We start from the raw sequence: 17,795 nt of genomic DNA, 5'->3' as shown, positions 1-17,795 counted from the left end.
ATTTATGCCTTTGGGAAACCAGTTTAGCTATTCACATGAACATATATGTTGAGAAGGAGCGCCAAAATGTGTGCATTCCACTGTATATAATCAAAAAAACAGCCCTTTTAAAGACAGTTTCTTTATAAAAATAAACACATGTTTAGCCCTATTTAGAGAATAAGCTTCAGATCGTGATTAGATACTAAAGAGACACAAGAGACACTTTATGTCCACAACAATTCATGAAGTAAACAAACATTTCCTCCATTGTCAATGGGGGGAAAAAAGGTAACCACGAAAATCTGGCTCCCCAGTGGCCATTCAAAAACAGCAACCAGTTAGAAAACATTTAGACATTAAGTGACCAGCTTAGGGTTTTAGGCCAAATGCTTGCTTAAGTTTTAAGAGCACCTTGAGGAAGAACACTTAATGTAAAGCAGATGGTTATGAGGTGAGGAGAGGTCTCTTGGTAGTGTATCTCTAGTCACTGGCCATGCATAACAGCTGGCATTGCTTTGCTATGAACATTACCAACCAAATAGCAATCTGTGTCATTTAAGATTAACTTAGAAATTCAGTCATGTCACGGTGGGCAGTTTTGTGCCAGTTCATCCACTTAAGACCAGTAGCATCTGTTAGAGGCCTTAGATTGTTGCTTTTGACAGACTGCAGGAGCCGGCGGTGGATCTTTCTGTGGTTGGCACATTTCTACGTCTGATCCACTCCTGCTGCTTAGGGCCTTGATGGGATAAATGAATTAAACATTGATTACAACAGTGCCAATGAAGGCCCTGAAAGTCGAGGCACTCTACTGTCAATCAAACTTTAGACATCACTCTCCTAGCTTAGCTGATGCCTGCTTTGATTCATCTGACAGATGCCAAAGCTTGCCGCTCCAGCACCTTGTAATCCCCAGCTTAGCCTAACTTTTTAAGGTAATCTTTCAAGTTCTGTTGCGTCTATTCCCAGGCAAACAGTTGAAGTTGTGTTAACAAATACTCAGGGTAAATCTGTGTGCTGGGATGTATGCCATTTTGCTCTCATTATGAGCTACATGGTGGGTTTATCTCATATCATGTGGTACTGGATGAGGTGTGTCCAGTGGTTCCATAAAAGTTACTGGTGTTTCTTGGTAATGGACACACTTAGCATGTTTGTCGTGTGTTACAAGGTGACAAACTGGTTTGGAGGGAAATAATAATCCCTCTTGCATGGAGAGACCTGAAAAAGGCTGAATCAGGGCTAGAAGAATTTCCTTGGATCAAAGATCTACTTGTTGAAAAGGAAGGTACATACAGAGATATCTAGAAAGGTGACTAAAAGTTGTACATCATATGCAGATGAACATTTCGGGTAATCACTCCACAAAAATTACTTTAACATACAAAAGCCTTACACAAATCTTCAGATGGACTTTGCAAGATTCTTCTTGCAGTCATTAAAAGTTTAAATGCTTGGGAAATTGGTGCTTGATGCCCAAACAATGAGTACAGATGCCCCCCTTGTGAATATATCTCATGCATCTCTTTGAGTAAAGATGAAAACAGAGCACTGTGAAGCCTAGCTGCTCTATACTGAGGTGTGCAGTGAGTGCTGCCGGTGACAGAGACAGCCTGATAAGCAGCTGTATTACTCGGCCACTAATCCTGGATGATCCTCCCAGAGAACTAGCTGGTAGAGCAGGCCAAGGAAGGGGACAGAGGACGTGGCAAGGACAGTAGGCCAGCCTCACACTGTTGATCTTTCTTTATAACAAATATTATGACAAACACTTCAAAGATAGGGTTAACTACTGTAGGACGAATATGCTAATATATGTAAAAGTGTTGGTTTTCATGACACTAATGAAATAAAAAAAAAACTTATTGTATATGGACCTAAGACTGGGGAGTAAACCGTGCATTTTGAAACTTTAACAATGTTTACATACCATACACACTGATCATTTTTTTGTATCTTCATATTAATGTTTCAGATATTTCTGTATTTTATTAAATTTTTATATTTCATGTAAATTTCAAGTTTTACTTCAATGGAAATGAGTTTTTTCTGATATAAGGGCATTTAACAGAGTTATTTGATTCTGGATGCAATCATGCTGTGTTTGTGGTTTAAGAAAACTATCAAATGAGAAAGATCCAGTTTCAAATACTGCTTTACCTGCATTGTTTTCTAACATATAACACAGTAATACACAGACACTACAGGTAGATATTGTTAATAATAAGGCATGTGTCCGAACACTTTACATTTCTTTGTAATACAGTACAGCCAAGAAAGCTATAGTTAAATTAGCCATATGATGCAAATGTCCATGACATCAGGTGTATTACATAATGGAAAGTACAAACTGCTTCTTTTTGTGCTAATATGGCAGAGACCAATTCTAATGTAACATATAACATATATTGCCTTGTCCAGATAAATACAGCAGGCAGGGAGCAGGCTGTTAGGAGGTCTGTGGAAATGATTGCATCTAATTGGAGTCAGAGATGTGACAGAGTCTTATCAATGCCCTCAGATGCCAGGTTAGCACCTTAAAGCCTGTTTAGTCTTATAATGCCCAGGATAAGCTGGTACTCCTCACCTGCTTCAAACAAGCTGAGTTTTGCTAAAACAACAAATGCACCAATCTCAGCCACTGTTTAAAGGATGAAAAGTTGCATGACTTGTCAAAGTGTTAAATAGTCCCAAATATGTACAGAACAGCAGTGTAGGGAATTCAATCATAAAACAGAGAGGTAACACACACATGCACTGCCTTTATATTGCGTACCTTAACTATAGATTGAAAATCTTGCAATTGCACTGGGATATATGGTCTCTCAATTGTAGCTCATAGACACAAGCAGAGGAGTTGTTTTAAAAAAATGAGATTTGTTATAACAAAGTGTACAATTAAGTGTACAATTACATAATTCCAATTGAATACTTCAGCATACAAAAGACATAACCTTTAGCTTGAACTGGGGCAGGTATGAATATTCGCTATGGAAAAGTAATACCCCAGCCCTGGTCTCGTGCCTCCCTCGTGCATGAACTCTCACGGGATGTAGCTGTGTGTGCGCTCATTATAATTAAAACAAGGCTTGAGAATGCACACAATGCTTCCATTAGTAGCCTGCAGTAGCCATAACTCACTGTAATCCTCGTTTTTAGCTTTTACTCCAACCAACTGCAGGCACTTATGTTTGAAGTCCAGGAAAAACATTAACTGATTGCAAGAGTGCATTAATGTCTTAAAGAAGAAAGGGGGGTGACGTCATGAATTTAATGTCTGTGACAGTATAATGTGTGTACAACAAAAACACAGAATGAGAATAACAGAGAAAGAGAAAGCAAAATGCTCTGTTTTTCCTCTGGCGCACCCACTGAGACCTTTGATCAGAACAGCAGCATGTATGATTTATAAACAGATGGTGCCAACATCAGTAATCTGTGTTTGCACATAAACACAGAGAAAAGGCCAGGCTATGGAATAAGTCAGCATGGTCCCAAGATGAATGGAGTTGAAGCAACACAGACTCTGGCGACAGCGCTGGCCCTATCACTGAGTGAGCAAGTTCACATTTACAAAGCCACTCACGACCACCCATCAGCCCCCTGCAGAAGCAATGAGCACTTAGGACTTACTGTTTAATTCAAACACAGTGTCTGGGGCAGAAAATGGCAAAGGTTCCTGAGCTGTCACTAAACTGTCCGTCTGCACTAATGAATGTCCCGTTGACAGACGTTACAGTGCGATGCATCTTTGAAGGCTGACACTTTAGAAACTACAGGGCCTAACAATTCCCTTATGGACAAATTACTGCTAATTATGCGCACAGTGAACCTGGAATTAGGACAGCTTGAAAATGCACACAAACGACAGAGACCGAGATCTGGGGTCTCAGTACGCCAGTGAGTCACCCCACCCCAACGTCCACACGCTGGCATGTGCCTATCCCCCATACCTGGGGGATAGGGGGGGCTGCATGTGTAACTCTTGCTCTTTAGCATCCAGATATGATAACTTCTGGCTGGTCTGATGGAACAAAGTGGCTCTTTTGGATATCAGGGGTCCCGTGTAGGCTCTGAGACACTCTTACTGAAAGCAGACCAGGTAGCTATATAATCCAGTCCAGGTGTACACACGTGTGGAAGGAAATGAACTATAAAATATTGACAAACATCTCAAGCAGCTGTTCATAAGTAGAGGTGATAGGGGCTTTCTATAACACGTGATGAGGGAAGGAGGGAGGGTGGGTAGGTGGGGGAGCTCAAAGGCATTCTGTCCTAAAAGGAGTGAGGAGTGAAGGAGCTGCTGGCCATTGCCCGCCACTGAGCCTCGTGTAGAGCTCATAACACCTGCATATGGGCTTCATGAACAAAAATACTCTCATATTTACTTTATAAGATACGGAAACAAGGTCTGAAACGTGCACACCACCATCTAATCTAAACACACTGTCTACAATAGGTATGAATTATGTATGTGGAGAGTAACGTTAAGCCATGTGTAGTGGACACGGTTAGCTGGCTGACTGCGGTCTCCTCTTACCTCATTTAGGCACTTGACAGTCTGACAGTCAACAAACAGAAGTCACTCCATGGATGAGTCTCCCTCCTCCTCCTCCTCCTCCTCCTCTTCCTCCTCTTCCAAATCCCGAGTGAAGTTCAGGATCACTGTTAAATCCAGTGTATATCAGTAGTGCTGTAGCTAGTACATGAAAACAGCTCTACGGTGCTGTTGACGGGTCTGCTCCCTCACCTCAGTGAAGTTCAGGTCAAATACCCCGCGGCTCCGTTTGAGTGTCCGGCAGGTGTTCAGCTTCAATACGCTGCCAGTCCGGAGCCATTCACTGTCCTCAAGGTCTTTTTTTTTTTTTTTTCAGTCCTTCGCCTCGGGCAAACGGGGTTAGTCCGGTGACCGCCGAGGTTTGTGTCTCCAGTGAGTGCGGAGAGGGGAGTCCTGGTCCTGGACGTCGCTGGATGCTAACCTGCTAACTGACGAACTGACGAACTAGCGGTAACGTCCAGAGCAACAGCGCGCGCCGCTCCGCGCCGCTCACGAGCTCCCGAGCTCCCGAGTTTCGCGCTTCTCTTTCTGTGGAGGAGATTTTCAGACACTGGAGCTGGTCGATCACCTCAAGATCAAAGTCTTGTTTGATTCTGAAAGTTCAGAAACTAGCTACAGAACTCCTCTGCCGTCTTTACAGCCCCTCAGAGACCATGCGTGCCGTGACGGACAAGCGTCTACTTTGTGGTGTCTCTCTCTCTCTCTCTCTCGAGATCTCCTCTCCCTCCCTCACTCCCCAAACGCCTCTCCCTCCCCCCGGAGACGAAGCTCCCCTCCCTCCCTCCCCCTTCTTGGCTGGACCATGTGCTCTTCTGTCCAGATTGAAAAATCACAACGCCGCTTTGCTCTCGTTTGTTTGACCTCCTGACTTTTAAAAGCCTGACCTTTAAACACCCCAGAGAGGAGGCTGGAGGGGTTTCACCTACTGCCCCACCTGTAATACATCTGTAGCGCCATGTAAACTTCGAGTATCCACACGTGCACTGATTTATCACATTTCGGAGAAGAAATATTGCGTATTTTCATACTTCTTGGTTGACCATATTTCAATTTATTATGGGCATGAAATGGGTAAACAATGTTTTTTTTTTTTTTATACTTCATTTAATTAAATGTCATATCTCGCCTGTCGCGTGCTCAAAAAGCATGAAGCGTTCAAGGGATCAAACCAGGATCTGTTTAAATTATGTAAAACAACCGGAGCAGAGGCTTTGTAATTAATATTTTTTTTAGATATGAACACGGAATAACTAAATATCTTATTTCAGGCTGTTTATTCGTCTCGACTTCCCAGGCGCACTTGTAAACAAAAGACCTTTACCTATACGCCTTCCAGCCGCTAGGGGTCGCAGGTTGACAATCACAACACAACCAACCGACTAATTTTGCTTTAATACTTAATTATTTTATTAAGTTTTTGAAATACAGGCTACGTTTCCCCACCATCATACATTAATGCAGGCTATATTGTCCACACATTATTGATCAAATGCTTTATTGTGTTCATTGAGAAACACTGATGTTCAACGCTGTAGGTTTTGTAGCATCATATGTAACTTCTCCAGTAGAATAAGCAGGAAGCATCGCAACATTGAAGGAGGAGGCACTAAATAATAATGAATAATATACTATTTTATTTCATACACATGTATCAAACTGTGATACAAGAGAAATCATGGAATGCTATACTAATGTCTTTGCAGTGCAAGAGCAGTGCTGAGTGTAGATCAAGCTAAAAACCATGCAGCTTTACAGAGCATTATCAAAAGTGAAATTGATGACATGCTTCTCTCCTCCTCAACACTACTTCTACCTCAACACATCAAAGGAAAATGTCAAATAAATAAAAACTGACGCTGCAAATTCTTCCAGTGGGCTACATTCCCCCTTCTTCAGTTCTAATCTAAACTGCAACACAACAAAACAGAAACGCAACTGCTACAAGCATTTTCCCATTGCTGAAGTAAGGAATGTAAATGCAGATGGTGGATTCTTCGTGCTCAAATTACCAGCCTTTTAAGAAGCATTCAAAATCTTCAGTGCTAACACATACCATCTTTTCTCCATGTAGTTCACTTCAAAATGAGAGCTTGTCAAAACCGCAGCTTTGTCTGTCTGCACATGAAAGAACGCTCTTCTTCAGAGATCTATCAGAAACGTCAGTGAGCTGTCACAATGTTCCATGTTACTCAATCATCAAAGTCTGGGATGTCGTCGTAGGAGTAGCCTCGGTAGCCCTTAGAGGCATAGTAGGCGATGCGCAAATGATAGAATCCAGGGAGGAAGACAAGGATCCCGATGATGAGGACCGGTATAGTGCGGTCGCGGTGCTGTAAGCGAGACAGAAACAAAAATATCATCACTTAACATTTATGACGGACACTGATGGTCAGACGTATTTCACAGTGCAGTGGTTAGACCTTACTTTGATGGCCTCCTATAGCTTATCTACAAATATTCAAACTTAATTATCAGCCGCATTAAGGTTAGGATGTACCAGGGTTACATGAGGTCTCCTCAGAAAGTACCATAACAGCAAGGCCTATACTTTTGATTTTGCTATACACTGAAGACATTTGAGTTTGTGATCAAAAGATGATGAGAATTTAAACATTTCTATTTGCAGACATTAACATCCAGATTTGTTAAACAACTTGGCTACACACCCACACACTTTTCAAGTGAGCAAAATTATTGGAACTTGACCGACAGGGGTTCCCAGTTGCCCTGCTAGATTGATTGTTTAAACAATTAATAGCTCTGAAATACTACTCTTGATTTCATTACATGAACATTGAGCATAGCCAATACAACAATTTGAAATGTCCTGAGAGAGAGAGAGAGAGAGAGAGAGAGAGAGAGAGAGAGAAACAACCAGACACTGAACGGGTCGGAGAAGGTAAACAACTACACTGTGAAAACCTCAAAACAACAGCTAGGGACAACACCAACAACATCTATAGTGCAGGGGTGAAGGTATCACACCATTTCATCACCATCGCTCAATAAAGACTTTAAAGCAACATTATGCAAGAATTGGTAATTGTTGCTCTTGCGCACCCCCCCCTCCTCACAGTTGGGAAGTGTAATTCTCACTCTAAACCTCTGCTAAAAACATGCTTTGCACATTTTCTGGACAAGCTGAGAGACAGAACAATCACTAAAATCGAAAGAATCATGTGAAGTGACTCAGGAGAGTAATCCTACAGGACTTTACGCAAAAATATGATTCTGGTTACTGCATGTAGCACAGTTCCTGCAAGCCTTGTCCTGACCACTTCACCAGAGCTACATTGTGCAGTTTCTGGTGTGCAGAGATCAGATAGAAATGCTACTTTCCCCGACTACGGGTCAGTGAAGCACTGACATGTTTTTGTTTTAATGGGAAAATGATACATAAATGTGGCTTTGCAAGCAGAAATACCTCAATATGCAAACCATGCGTTAGCAGTAAGAACTGGAACGCTTAATTGGAATTGGCAAAGAAATACAGAGGAGCAGAGGAGCCATACAAGTTGTGTAACAAAGTGTTATGGATTGATGAAACCGGTAGAGGTCATGTCATGGTTTGGGCCTGCATGGCTGCTTCTGAAAAGGGCTTACTAATCTTTAATGATGGGGCACCTCAAGATGATTGTAGTATCAGAATAAAATCAGAAGCCTACAGAAGCATTCTGTCTGCCCAATTATAAAGAAATGCATTCACTACAATCGTCAGGAACTTCATCATGCAGAAAGATGCAGACCCAAAGCACGCGGCCAACACAACGTCATCTTCAGCAGAAGAAAAAGTGAAGGGTTTTAGGTTTGGCCACATCAATCAACAAACCTTAATCAAATTTAGCATGTATTCACCTCCTGTAGAGGGGACTGAAAGGAGAAAATCCCCACAACAAACAACAATGGAAAGAGGCTGCAGTAAAGGCTTGGAAAAGCAGCACATCAAAAAAGAAAAGAAGACTGCAACAGTTTGGTGATGTCAGTGACCCGACAACGTGATACAGTTAAGACAAGCAAGGGACATGCAATATAATAAGTGTTATGTTGCTTAATTTACTTCAAGACTATCTGTTTTCTCACCTAAAAATGGGATCTGCAATCACACTTTTGCAAGACCTGCTCAAAGTTGGTTAACACATCCTGATGTAAATATCAGGAAGTAAAAGCTCATATTGAGATCTTAAAAACTAGCAATTGGATATTGTGGCTGTCCAAAGAAAAACAGTAATTTAGAGCATTTCTACTGGTCTTAGAATAATTGGTCATCCAGAATTGTTTACACAGTGTACAGAAGCTGCTACAGGGTTCAAACCATGGAGAAAACTAAAAATGGACAAAAATGGAGATACATGTTTTTCATTGGACAGCTGCAATATGCAACAATTCACTTTTATTTTTTAAGAATCTGCTGTTACTGATGCATTTGTCGACAATACTGATGCATTTGTCAGGTATCGCGATAAATACTGTGTGTTGCGAAAATACTTTAAAATATTGTGATATAATATTTTCATCATATCGGCCACCTCTATTTCCATAACTTCTGGAAAAGACTGTAAGTGCCCGTATTTGAGATCACGTAACTGTTTGGTTTGAGGCAAGGCTATATGTAAGGGGACATCACATGTAATAACTAAGCAACTACTTGGCCCACGTGGAAAACTATAACGTCCACATAATATAACTTATACTATACTATACTTATACTATACATACTATAACTTTACACTATACATGTAAAGTAAATATTATTTTTCTATGAAAGACAAAAGGATAACAGACAGAATTTAAATGTAAGCATCTACAATCCATAACTCATCCATTGTGGAGCATCAAATTATTTTAAATTATTTTAGTATATTAAAAAAATAAAATTAAGTAAACTCATGTATGCCCAAATACACAATAGCCAGCCTCCTAACTCACACTTCAAACTGTACTGCATCAGTAGAGTAGGGTCATCAGCAGAGAGCACATCTGCTAGCATTAAAACATTTGTTAAAGGGTCTGAATGTACCACCTTAATAGAAAGAACATCGACCCTGTTTTTATTCTGCAACTGAGTTCAGGTGTGTGAACTGGGAGTGATGTGGCTGCAACACCATCTGGGCCAAGACAGGAAATAGGGCAGTAGACTGAGGACCTCCTTCAGACAATCCATGAACGAGATTAATGCTAGCGTCAGATGCTCTTCACAGCAGGAACGTAATCACACTCCATTCTGAACTCTCAGAGCACAGCTTGAACTGTTTACTTTCGGCAGGGCTAAGTCTTTGGTCATGCAGGCTTATTAAAGGCATTGCAATTCACTTAACTACAGAGTTTTCCACTCAGATTAGTGTTATTATCAAGAGTGGATGTCTGAACTTTGTCTTACAGCTAGCCGTTAATGTACATGGCTTAGAAGCTTGTAGTTGCAAGTGTTGTCTGAAATCACACAGTATCCAGTGCCTGTTTCTGCAACATGAGCATGAGCGATGGAAGGGCGTGCAATGTCACGCAAGGTAAATTAAATCATGGACATCATGCAACAACTTGCTTTACACAAAAGGAAAATACACACTGTTCTCAATTTCCATCTACCAGAGGCACATCATATTGGAATATGGTGAAAAATTTATTTTTTAATATCGCAGAACAACAAAATATAGCAATGTCGCCCCTCCCCCCTCCCCCCTCCCAAATATTGTGCAGCTCTACTATGTAATAAAGTTATTATTCTGTTCAGCATCTTACAATGTGTGACTGGCTAAGGCAGCTTTCACAAACTAACAAAGAGCGAGAGATGGGCAAACCACTGCCCAGGCATCGCTGATCATAAATGAACCAAACAAATCTATTTTTCTCAGACTTTAGCCCTATTTTGACAGGATTAGTTTTACACAGGGAGGTGGGGTAATGTTTATTTTTACAGGGTTATATTTTGAATGTTTAGAATGTTTATTTATTTATTATTACCAGATATCCATGATATCAGTCTCGTCCTAGTAATTTTTTTTAACAGTGAGATCCCGCATTAGTAAAGATTCCACTGCCTTTTACCTTCTGTAAAACGAGTCGTAAACATAACCTCAGGTTATTATTAATTCTGTGCGAATCGACATGTGGGTAAATATTCCATCATGTGTAGAACAGGAGTTTTCTGCGCTTTTTCTCATGTATGGAGCTTGAGGAGGCGCTGGCACAGATACCTCAGGTTGGCCAAGTCTATGGCAAACCTCAGATGTCTGCGTGTGGCAGCTTTAGTTAAGTCACTGTGTAGCACAGCCTGTAGGATACAAACACATTATGAACATGTAGCTGCTACAATTTCATTATTACTATAAGTGGGTTATAAGATGGGTCATCGTCCTGTTATAAAGTGGTCACATGCCGCTGTTTCAGAGGTGATGGCAGTGGGTAAATCGAATAGCAACTCCTATCTCAGTCATTTATGTAGATTTTCTTAAGTTTTACAGACTACCTGTGGTAAAATTACATTACTCCACCTCCCTAAGTAAAATGAATGCCGTCCAAATACCTCTAAGAGTTTTAGACAAGCGAAGGGAAAAACGCTTTCCTCACTGTCAATTCTAAAAAAACCATACATTTATTTACTGATTGAACAGATGAGATTCAACGAGATCCTCAGACTAAACAGTTACAGGTCTTGGAGGGGAAAACGCACACGTAAAATCATACCAGATCTTGCACAACTGTGAGAAACACACTCTCTGTCCCCTGTCAACCTCCTGTGCTCAGCCTCGCCAGCTTAGCGATCACCCTGCCTCACCTGCACCTAATCAGCAACACTGTGTTAAGAAGTCGCTCTTCGACTCGTAGCTTTTAAAAGTCTTTTGAAGTTTGTGACCATAGCTCTGAGTCGTGCTGTATTTCTGTCCGCACTTTGTTTTTCAATGAGTATCACCCTTAAGCTAACAGGCAGGTTAAAGGATGAATCAGGAATCAGCTAGGAGATTTCTTAAGCTTTGTTATTGTCATAATTATCCTCTTCACTGGACTAACTTCCTCTCCATATATGCACAGAATCTGGCCACTCCTCCGCAGGTCACACAACATTCTGTATCTGGACCTGGAGTGTGAGTTTCACCTCTTGTCGTACAGACTGGCCTGCTTTATGGTTGTACTGTAAAGAGAGTTTGGCTCTGTTTAACCTACTCTCCTGAGCCTCCCAGCTCTTTTCACCACATGTAGCGAATCACTGGGAGGCAGCAGAGAACTGTGATTAATATGGCAGTTAGAAACTTTTTCACCAACTTCCTTAAAAAACAAACAAAAACCATGTACACACATTGCGGTTCAGTATCCAAAAGGTAAATAATCGCTTCTTCGGTCAGGCTTATCTTGATGTGAAACATTACAAAAACAGTCATGTTAACTAGTTTAGATTCAAACTACATGCTGGATTGGATATTTTTCCATCTTTGGCTAAAAGTGTATTCAGTACTTTTATTCAGAATGATTTAGGCTAAACTGTCTACTGCGTGATTATTAATCGATGAACTCCCAAAGCGCCCCACCTTGTTGCCTTCTTAAATGCATATGGGGATATTTGGCCATGTATTAGACAAATACAGAACAGACATTTGACATCATACATGTCAAATTTTAAATATATTATCATTTGGAGATACCATTATCTTTTTGAATCGCAGAAGACCTTACTACTGTTATACCACACAATCCTAATTCTGTCCCTTCTGCCCTGTTTTCTATATGATTTGTGTAGCCATGTCTGAAACTGTGCCATATTCTATTCGCTATATAGTGGACTTTGTTTCTGATGTTTACTTTTGGGTGGTTTTTCATGCATTCTGCTGGATTTTGAAACATGCAAAACAAACAGTAAAATTTAAAAATAAACAGAAAGCAAATATATGAAATACAGATTTAATGGGTTGTTACACTAATGGTGCTCTTTGGACATTATTGTTTCAATATCAGAACTTTAAGGAAATAAATTGTTAGTATTTGAATAATTCCTTAAATAATCATTTACACAAACAGTACATGAAACCGCACTGCTGTGCAGCACACAATACATTAGACAGATGAAAACATATACTTGATTTGTATGTGTTCAAGTATGTGACTTTTTTTTGCATACATTTTGCAGTGGGTCCCACTGAAGTTCAGAAATTCACCCACATTTTCAACAAATCCATGGTCACAGGCATTGTATAGTGAAGGTTTAGCGAGACAAACAATATAAACACCTTGTGGAAAAAAAACCTTTGCAACAAGCAACTGAAGACAAAGCATGAAGCAAAACCATTAGAGCTGGGAAAAAAAATAACAGTCAAAGAAATCAGAAAATCTGAATTGTGTAGGTGTGAATGAATCTCAATTCAGCAGTCAGAGAGAACCGAAGAGGAAGAATACAGAAGCTGTTACACATTCAAAATGATGAGCTCACACAATGAACTTTTATTAAAGTCTGAGGAAGATGCAGAAGGTGCAAGGCCACTGAGGGAGAGTCATAACGAGGACCTACATGGCTGTCTCTGAGATCAGCTCACTATTTCTAGTCATCACAGCAGTCTGAGTTGTGAAATGTACAGAAACAACTAATCTTCTCATGTCCAAAAAAATGCAATCTAAGATACCACACACACAATAAACAAGGGTGTGTCTACAAAAGGAAGGTTTTGGGAGTTTCTAGTGGTGTAATGGGCCATAAAGAAACTACCTTTAATGAACTTTTAATGAACTTTAATGTTTCATTAACGTATTAGAAAATATCTCCAGATTAAGTTATTTCCAAAGCAGAATAAAATTCCTGACTGATCTCCAGACAAACCTTTTAAACTCATCTCATAAACCTATGGGGAGGTGATGGCAGAACCCTAACTTAATCTCAAATGATTTCAAATATAAACCTGAGTAGAAATACAGAAAAAAATAAAGGCCCATCTCACATTTGCTTTACAATCACCTTGATGAACCCTAAGCCACTGCAGTAGTGTTCTGTGTACTGTTCAATGTTAAAATAAGAACATCATACCAAGAGTTAAACATGGTGGTGGTATTGTGATGGTGTGAGGGCATTTTACTGCTTTAGGGCCTAGGTAAAGGCTAATAATTCTACCAGAAAGCCCTGCAGAAGAATGTCCGACCATCTTGGCCCGAAGCTCAAGCGCAATTATGCAGCAAGACAACAATCGAAAAAGAACAAGTTCACCTCTCAATGGCTCATAAAGTGGTCTAGTAAAAGTCTGATTTGCACTGCACTGACATAAAATTTGATGTATATTTCTTTCCACCAAGCAGACAGTTATCATCAATCTATCAACATTACAGAGATTAAAGATTAGGGATCTGAACACCGCTATCTAGCAGTCAGGGTTTAAACACAACACAAAATGAACCGCTGTTCGACATTACTTAATTACGACTTTGCAGGGCATTAAAAATTCATACTGTGTTTTTGAGAATCGATAAAGTACTAAGCTAAACTACTGTCATCTTTACTCCGTTCTAACAAACCCACATTGTCTCAAGAAGGGCTTGCTAATTGTCTGATTATTTGATTCTCTGTTACAGTATGTTAGTGAAGGGATGTCACAAGAATATGCAGGGCAGAGGCAGTAATGGAGAACAGGCTGAGCACAGAGACAGAAAAGTAGTTTTCAAAATGAAAGCTAATAAAATACTCACGTCTTGAATGTCGAAATATCCCGCTAAGAGAAGAGCTCCTATGACGATCAGAATAGTGCCGATCAGAAAGAGAACAGAGGCCAGTGCAATTGCTTTATACGGCACTTTAGGTGGACTCTTCTTGAACTAAAACAGAAATGATCACATATCACATATAATTCACACAATTCCACACTTAACTGAACTATGAAACCCCAAAACAACACAAAATCGAGCTGTTAACTGCATCTATGAAAGGTAAACAATGTTAAGTAACACTTGCAGTTGACAGACAAACTAAGCACGACAACAAATGGATCTTGAAAAGGTCCACAGTATGTGACTGAAGCAGGAAATGCTTGTAGGTGGTAGAAGCACAGCACTTCATCAGAAGATGTTTTCCCCTTGGTCCTTATCTGACTCCTTACCTGAAGGTCAATGTATCCGTCATCGTCACTCGCAAGCTTGGAGTACCTCACTTTGCTGCTGGGCAGCCCACTTGTCACAGTGTTTCTGGCAGGCATTTTAAGTTGCTCTTCTGACTACTTCTCTTCACTCCGTACTGCAACACAGTAAACACTGGCTTCATCCAGCTGTAACAGGTTACCAATTTCATAACATCAGTTAGATTAGCTAGCTAACAAAGTCGGTTATCTAGCTAGCACTAGCTAACGTTACAAAAACAATAGCTAGCTATATTAATACGGGTGTGACATTTTTACATATAATGCTGCCGTTAGACACATCAACTCCTTTCGACTAACTAGATATCAACCAACCCAACTCAGGCTAATCTTTAGGCTGCCACGCTAGCTAGCTAGCTGTCAATCTAGCAATAGCTAGCTAGCTAACTCCTTCTCGTTCAGACTCCGACGGCGTGAACGTTCACTTTCAGCATTATGAAGATGTGCACCATTACATTTCAGACTCTCTTACATTAAAAAAATGAAATGTAGCTATGTAAATACCACCCTCTCCCTCATACCCTCATGTTATGATTTCCAACTCTTCCTGAGTGAAGCCGTGCTCGCGCATGCGCAGCTCTTAGTAAACAACACTGGGTGACTCACGAGGTGGCGCTAAATCACAAAGGCCAAATTCAGTAAAAGCAATGTTCACATTTAGCACTTACCTTTACATTACTCTACATTTACATACAATCACCGACTCCAAACTCCACATTTTTTCCACGACTGGACTTGGTAGGCACTGCTCTAGTCCTGGGTCATTTTATCTGTATTTAATTATTTAAAAAAAACAACAACAACATTTTTTTTAAAAAACGCCAGCAAAATCCAACCTGTAAGATGTAAACAAAGCAAGTAAAAAAAAAAAGGTTTAATTGTAGAGTAGTATGGAGTGAAATGGTTAATCATAGAGAATTTTACAATTTCTTTAGGGGAGGAACAGGGAACAGGACCTTGGGGGTCATGATGTCTACAGGGCAAATATAGCTAGCCATTTTTATTTACTACTCAAAAAACAACCGTTGAGCCTACATGTGTCTTGATATCGGTAAAATAGTAGTTTGTTTTTAGGGGGATTAAATTCTGCCCTGCATGAATAATACAAAATAAGGGTTTTATTGGTTTAGCAGGATGTGCTTTCCTGGCTAGGGAATTAAACACTAATCTGCCACAGGAAAGGCGGGGTATTTACTGGCTACGCTACACCAGGCACTGAAGCCATATCTAAACAATGTGTCATGCATTGTTATACTTTTCTAGAGGCCTTAAACTCTTAAACTAAAAGCTAAAGCTAAAGTTTGAGTGTTCAGGCTACTAGATCTCATTATTGGTTACTATGTATCTGCTCCTAGTGGCACCAGGAAAGGAGTGGGCCGGACTGAGATCAACTGGTGTAGGCTGTTGTGCTTTGGAGAAAGGCCAAGGAAGAGAATAAGAGTCATTAAATGCAACAGTGTGAGACACACACACACACACACACACACACACATACACACACACAAAAAAATCTTAATGTACAGGGCCTGACAGACAGTCCACAAAGTGACTATCCACTACCTAATGAGCAAAACCCACTGCTAATTAGAATTAATTAATTGGGCCTCATTAAAAAAAAGTCAGTGTTTGGCACTTCCGGCATAGGAAATGGCAACCGTTACCTCCCTCGCTTCTCCTTTCATCGCGAGTCAAATCTACCTTTTGAGTTTGTGTCTTGTTATTTTCTTTTAGCTCTTTTATTGCAATATAAATTGTGGAAGGAAAATGCAAGTGGTTGAAAACAGTTTTTTATGGCATCATCCCTCTTGCTCTCCTGGGCTTAAAAGCATTTATTTGAGGGCAGCAAAGCGCAGCTTGAGTGCAGTGAAGCAGAGCTTTTTTTAAGCGGACCATTTTGTGGCATGCCACTGGCAGCTATGGGCCTTGTAATAGAGCCACTCAGGGACATAGCATTTAATTACACAATCTAACCCTGCACTCACCCAATCACACCGACAACGGGCTGCGCTTTCATAGTGCGGCGACTACTGTCAAGAAACAAGTGACTCATTTTCCCACCCCAGAAAATGTACAGGGTGAAAAGGCTTTATTTCACAACACAAATCGATATATATATGGACCATGATCTGAACGGCAGCCTTATCTAAAGGGGTCGATCTGAGCTGTGTGGACAAGTCGATCCTTCTCTTTCAGTGCTCACTGCGACTGCGCTTGCTTGCTGTCTGGCCTTTTGCTGTCTTGACTGCTTTTAACAGACTAGAAAGTGTCTGATTAACGCTTTGGGCCCACACAGTGTGCAATAAACTCTGACTTGTCAAGTTCAGTCAATAATTTATGTGTAAATATATCAAGGGTTTCTCTGCATATAGGAGAGAGAAACTGCTGCATCACAGTGTCCAGCTATATGCTTTGACCCTCTCTTTGTCCCCACTGCTCGCTCTCTCTCTCTGCCGTGCTCATTCCCTGATAAGCATCTGGTAATTATCTAAGGAGTCGATGCAGAATAGCCTGTGGAGGAGGTGGAGGCAGGGTCTAGACTACTGCAAATGCTGGAATGCCTTCCTTGCTGGAGTGTGTAAATCTCTGTGAGTAAGAGGTTTTAAATGTTTGAAAACATGGAGGGTTAAATATAGCTATGAATCTTGATATCTGCATTTTGTTTTGAAGCCATAAGCCACTCCTCTCTCTCTCTCACACACACACACACTCACTCACTCACAGGAAATTGGCTAAATACCTTGTTCTTGACAGCAAAGGCCTTTTGCTCCCTGATTAATTTCACAAACTTACTGACTTGTGCGCCTGATAACCCAAATATGAGCATTTGAGATATGACTGGCATCCCAGATAATTTAGGCTTGCATTTGTGGACTGGTATGCGAATGAGATATGAGGGCATTTTTATTATTATTTCGGTGAGCCCTGGTTTTACAGTCCATAGCCGCTTCCCTCTGATCTACACAAATGGCATAAACTGCATAGAGATTCCTACAGAGATGATGAACGTTTGGCGGCATTTCCCAATTTCCGCTGCTGTATTTAGCTTCAGCACAGTGGCAGCAGCTGAATAAATAAGGGTTTAAATGAATATTGAGGGTTTGTGCAATATAACCCAGAAGTACCAGAATATGCTTAGAAAAGAGATTTGGAAATAT

General features: G+C 40.6%; 2 protein-coding genes across 3 annotated transcripts in view; both read right to left on the bottom strand.

Annotated features, from left to right (window-relative positions):
• Positions 1-5,221, bottom strand: part of igsf9b (immunoglobulin superfamily, member 9b) — a 39,640-nt gene extending 34,419 nt beyond the window's left edge. Inside the window, exon 1 of the mRNA XM_072681946.1 lies at positions 4,523-5,221. The gene's annotated coding sequence lies outside the window, so the exon portion shown is untranslated. The remainder of the gene's footprint in view (positions 1-4,522) is intronic.
• A 702-nt stretch (positions 5,222-5,923) lies between these two features.
• tmem230b (transmembrane protein 230b) lies at positions 5,924-15,221 on the bottom strand. 2 transcript variants are annotated; one of them, XM_072681944.1, is made up of 4 exons: positions 15,162-15,221; positions 14,605-14,769; positions 14,198-14,323; positions 5,924-6,870 (listed from the first exon to the last, which is right to left on the bottom strand). In XM_072681944.1, the coding sequence occupies exons 2-4, from the start codon at positions 14,698-14,700 to the stop codon at positions 6,730-6,732; spliced, it is 363 nt and encodes a 120-aa protein (XP_072538045.1). In that variant the 5' UTR covers positions 14,701-14,769; positions 15,162-15,221; the 3' UTR covers positions 5,924-6,729. The 2 variants fall into 2 exon arrangements, with proteins under 2 accessions (XP_072538045.1, XP_072538046.1); XM_072681945.1 differs by having other exon boundaries at positions 14,605-14,738; positions 15,162-15,210.
• Positions 15,222-17,795: the final 2,574 nt, after the last annotated feature.

The sequence above is a fragment of the Salminus brasiliensis genome, chromosome 6 (genome assembly GCF_030463535.1).
Source record: "Salminus brasiliensis chromosome 6, fSalBra1.hap2, whole genome shotgun sequence".
NCBI lineage: Eukaryota > Metazoa > Chordata > Actinopteri > Characiformes > Bryconidae > Salminus > Salminus brasiliensis.
The sequence above is the reverse complement of the archived record's forward strand: the minus strand, read 5'-3'. Positions and strand labels throughout refer to the sequence as shown.

What these genes read in the sequence shown, in the direction of transcription:
- tmem230b (XM_072681944.1), bottom strand. Translation starts at nt 14,700, where the DNA reads ATGCCTGCCAGAAACACTGTGACAAGTGGGCTGCCCAGCAGCAAAGTG. An exon ending in ACGGATACATTGACCTTCAG is followed by an intron (nt 14,324 to 14,604) that starts GTAAGGAGTCAG and finishes TTTCTGTTTTAG; the next exon opens with TTCAAGAAGAGTCCACCTAA. An exon ending in GATATTTCGACATTCAAGAC is followed by an intron (nt 6,871 to 14,197) that starts GTGAGTATTTTA and finishes TCTCGCTTACAG; the next exon opens with CACCGCGACCGCACTATACC.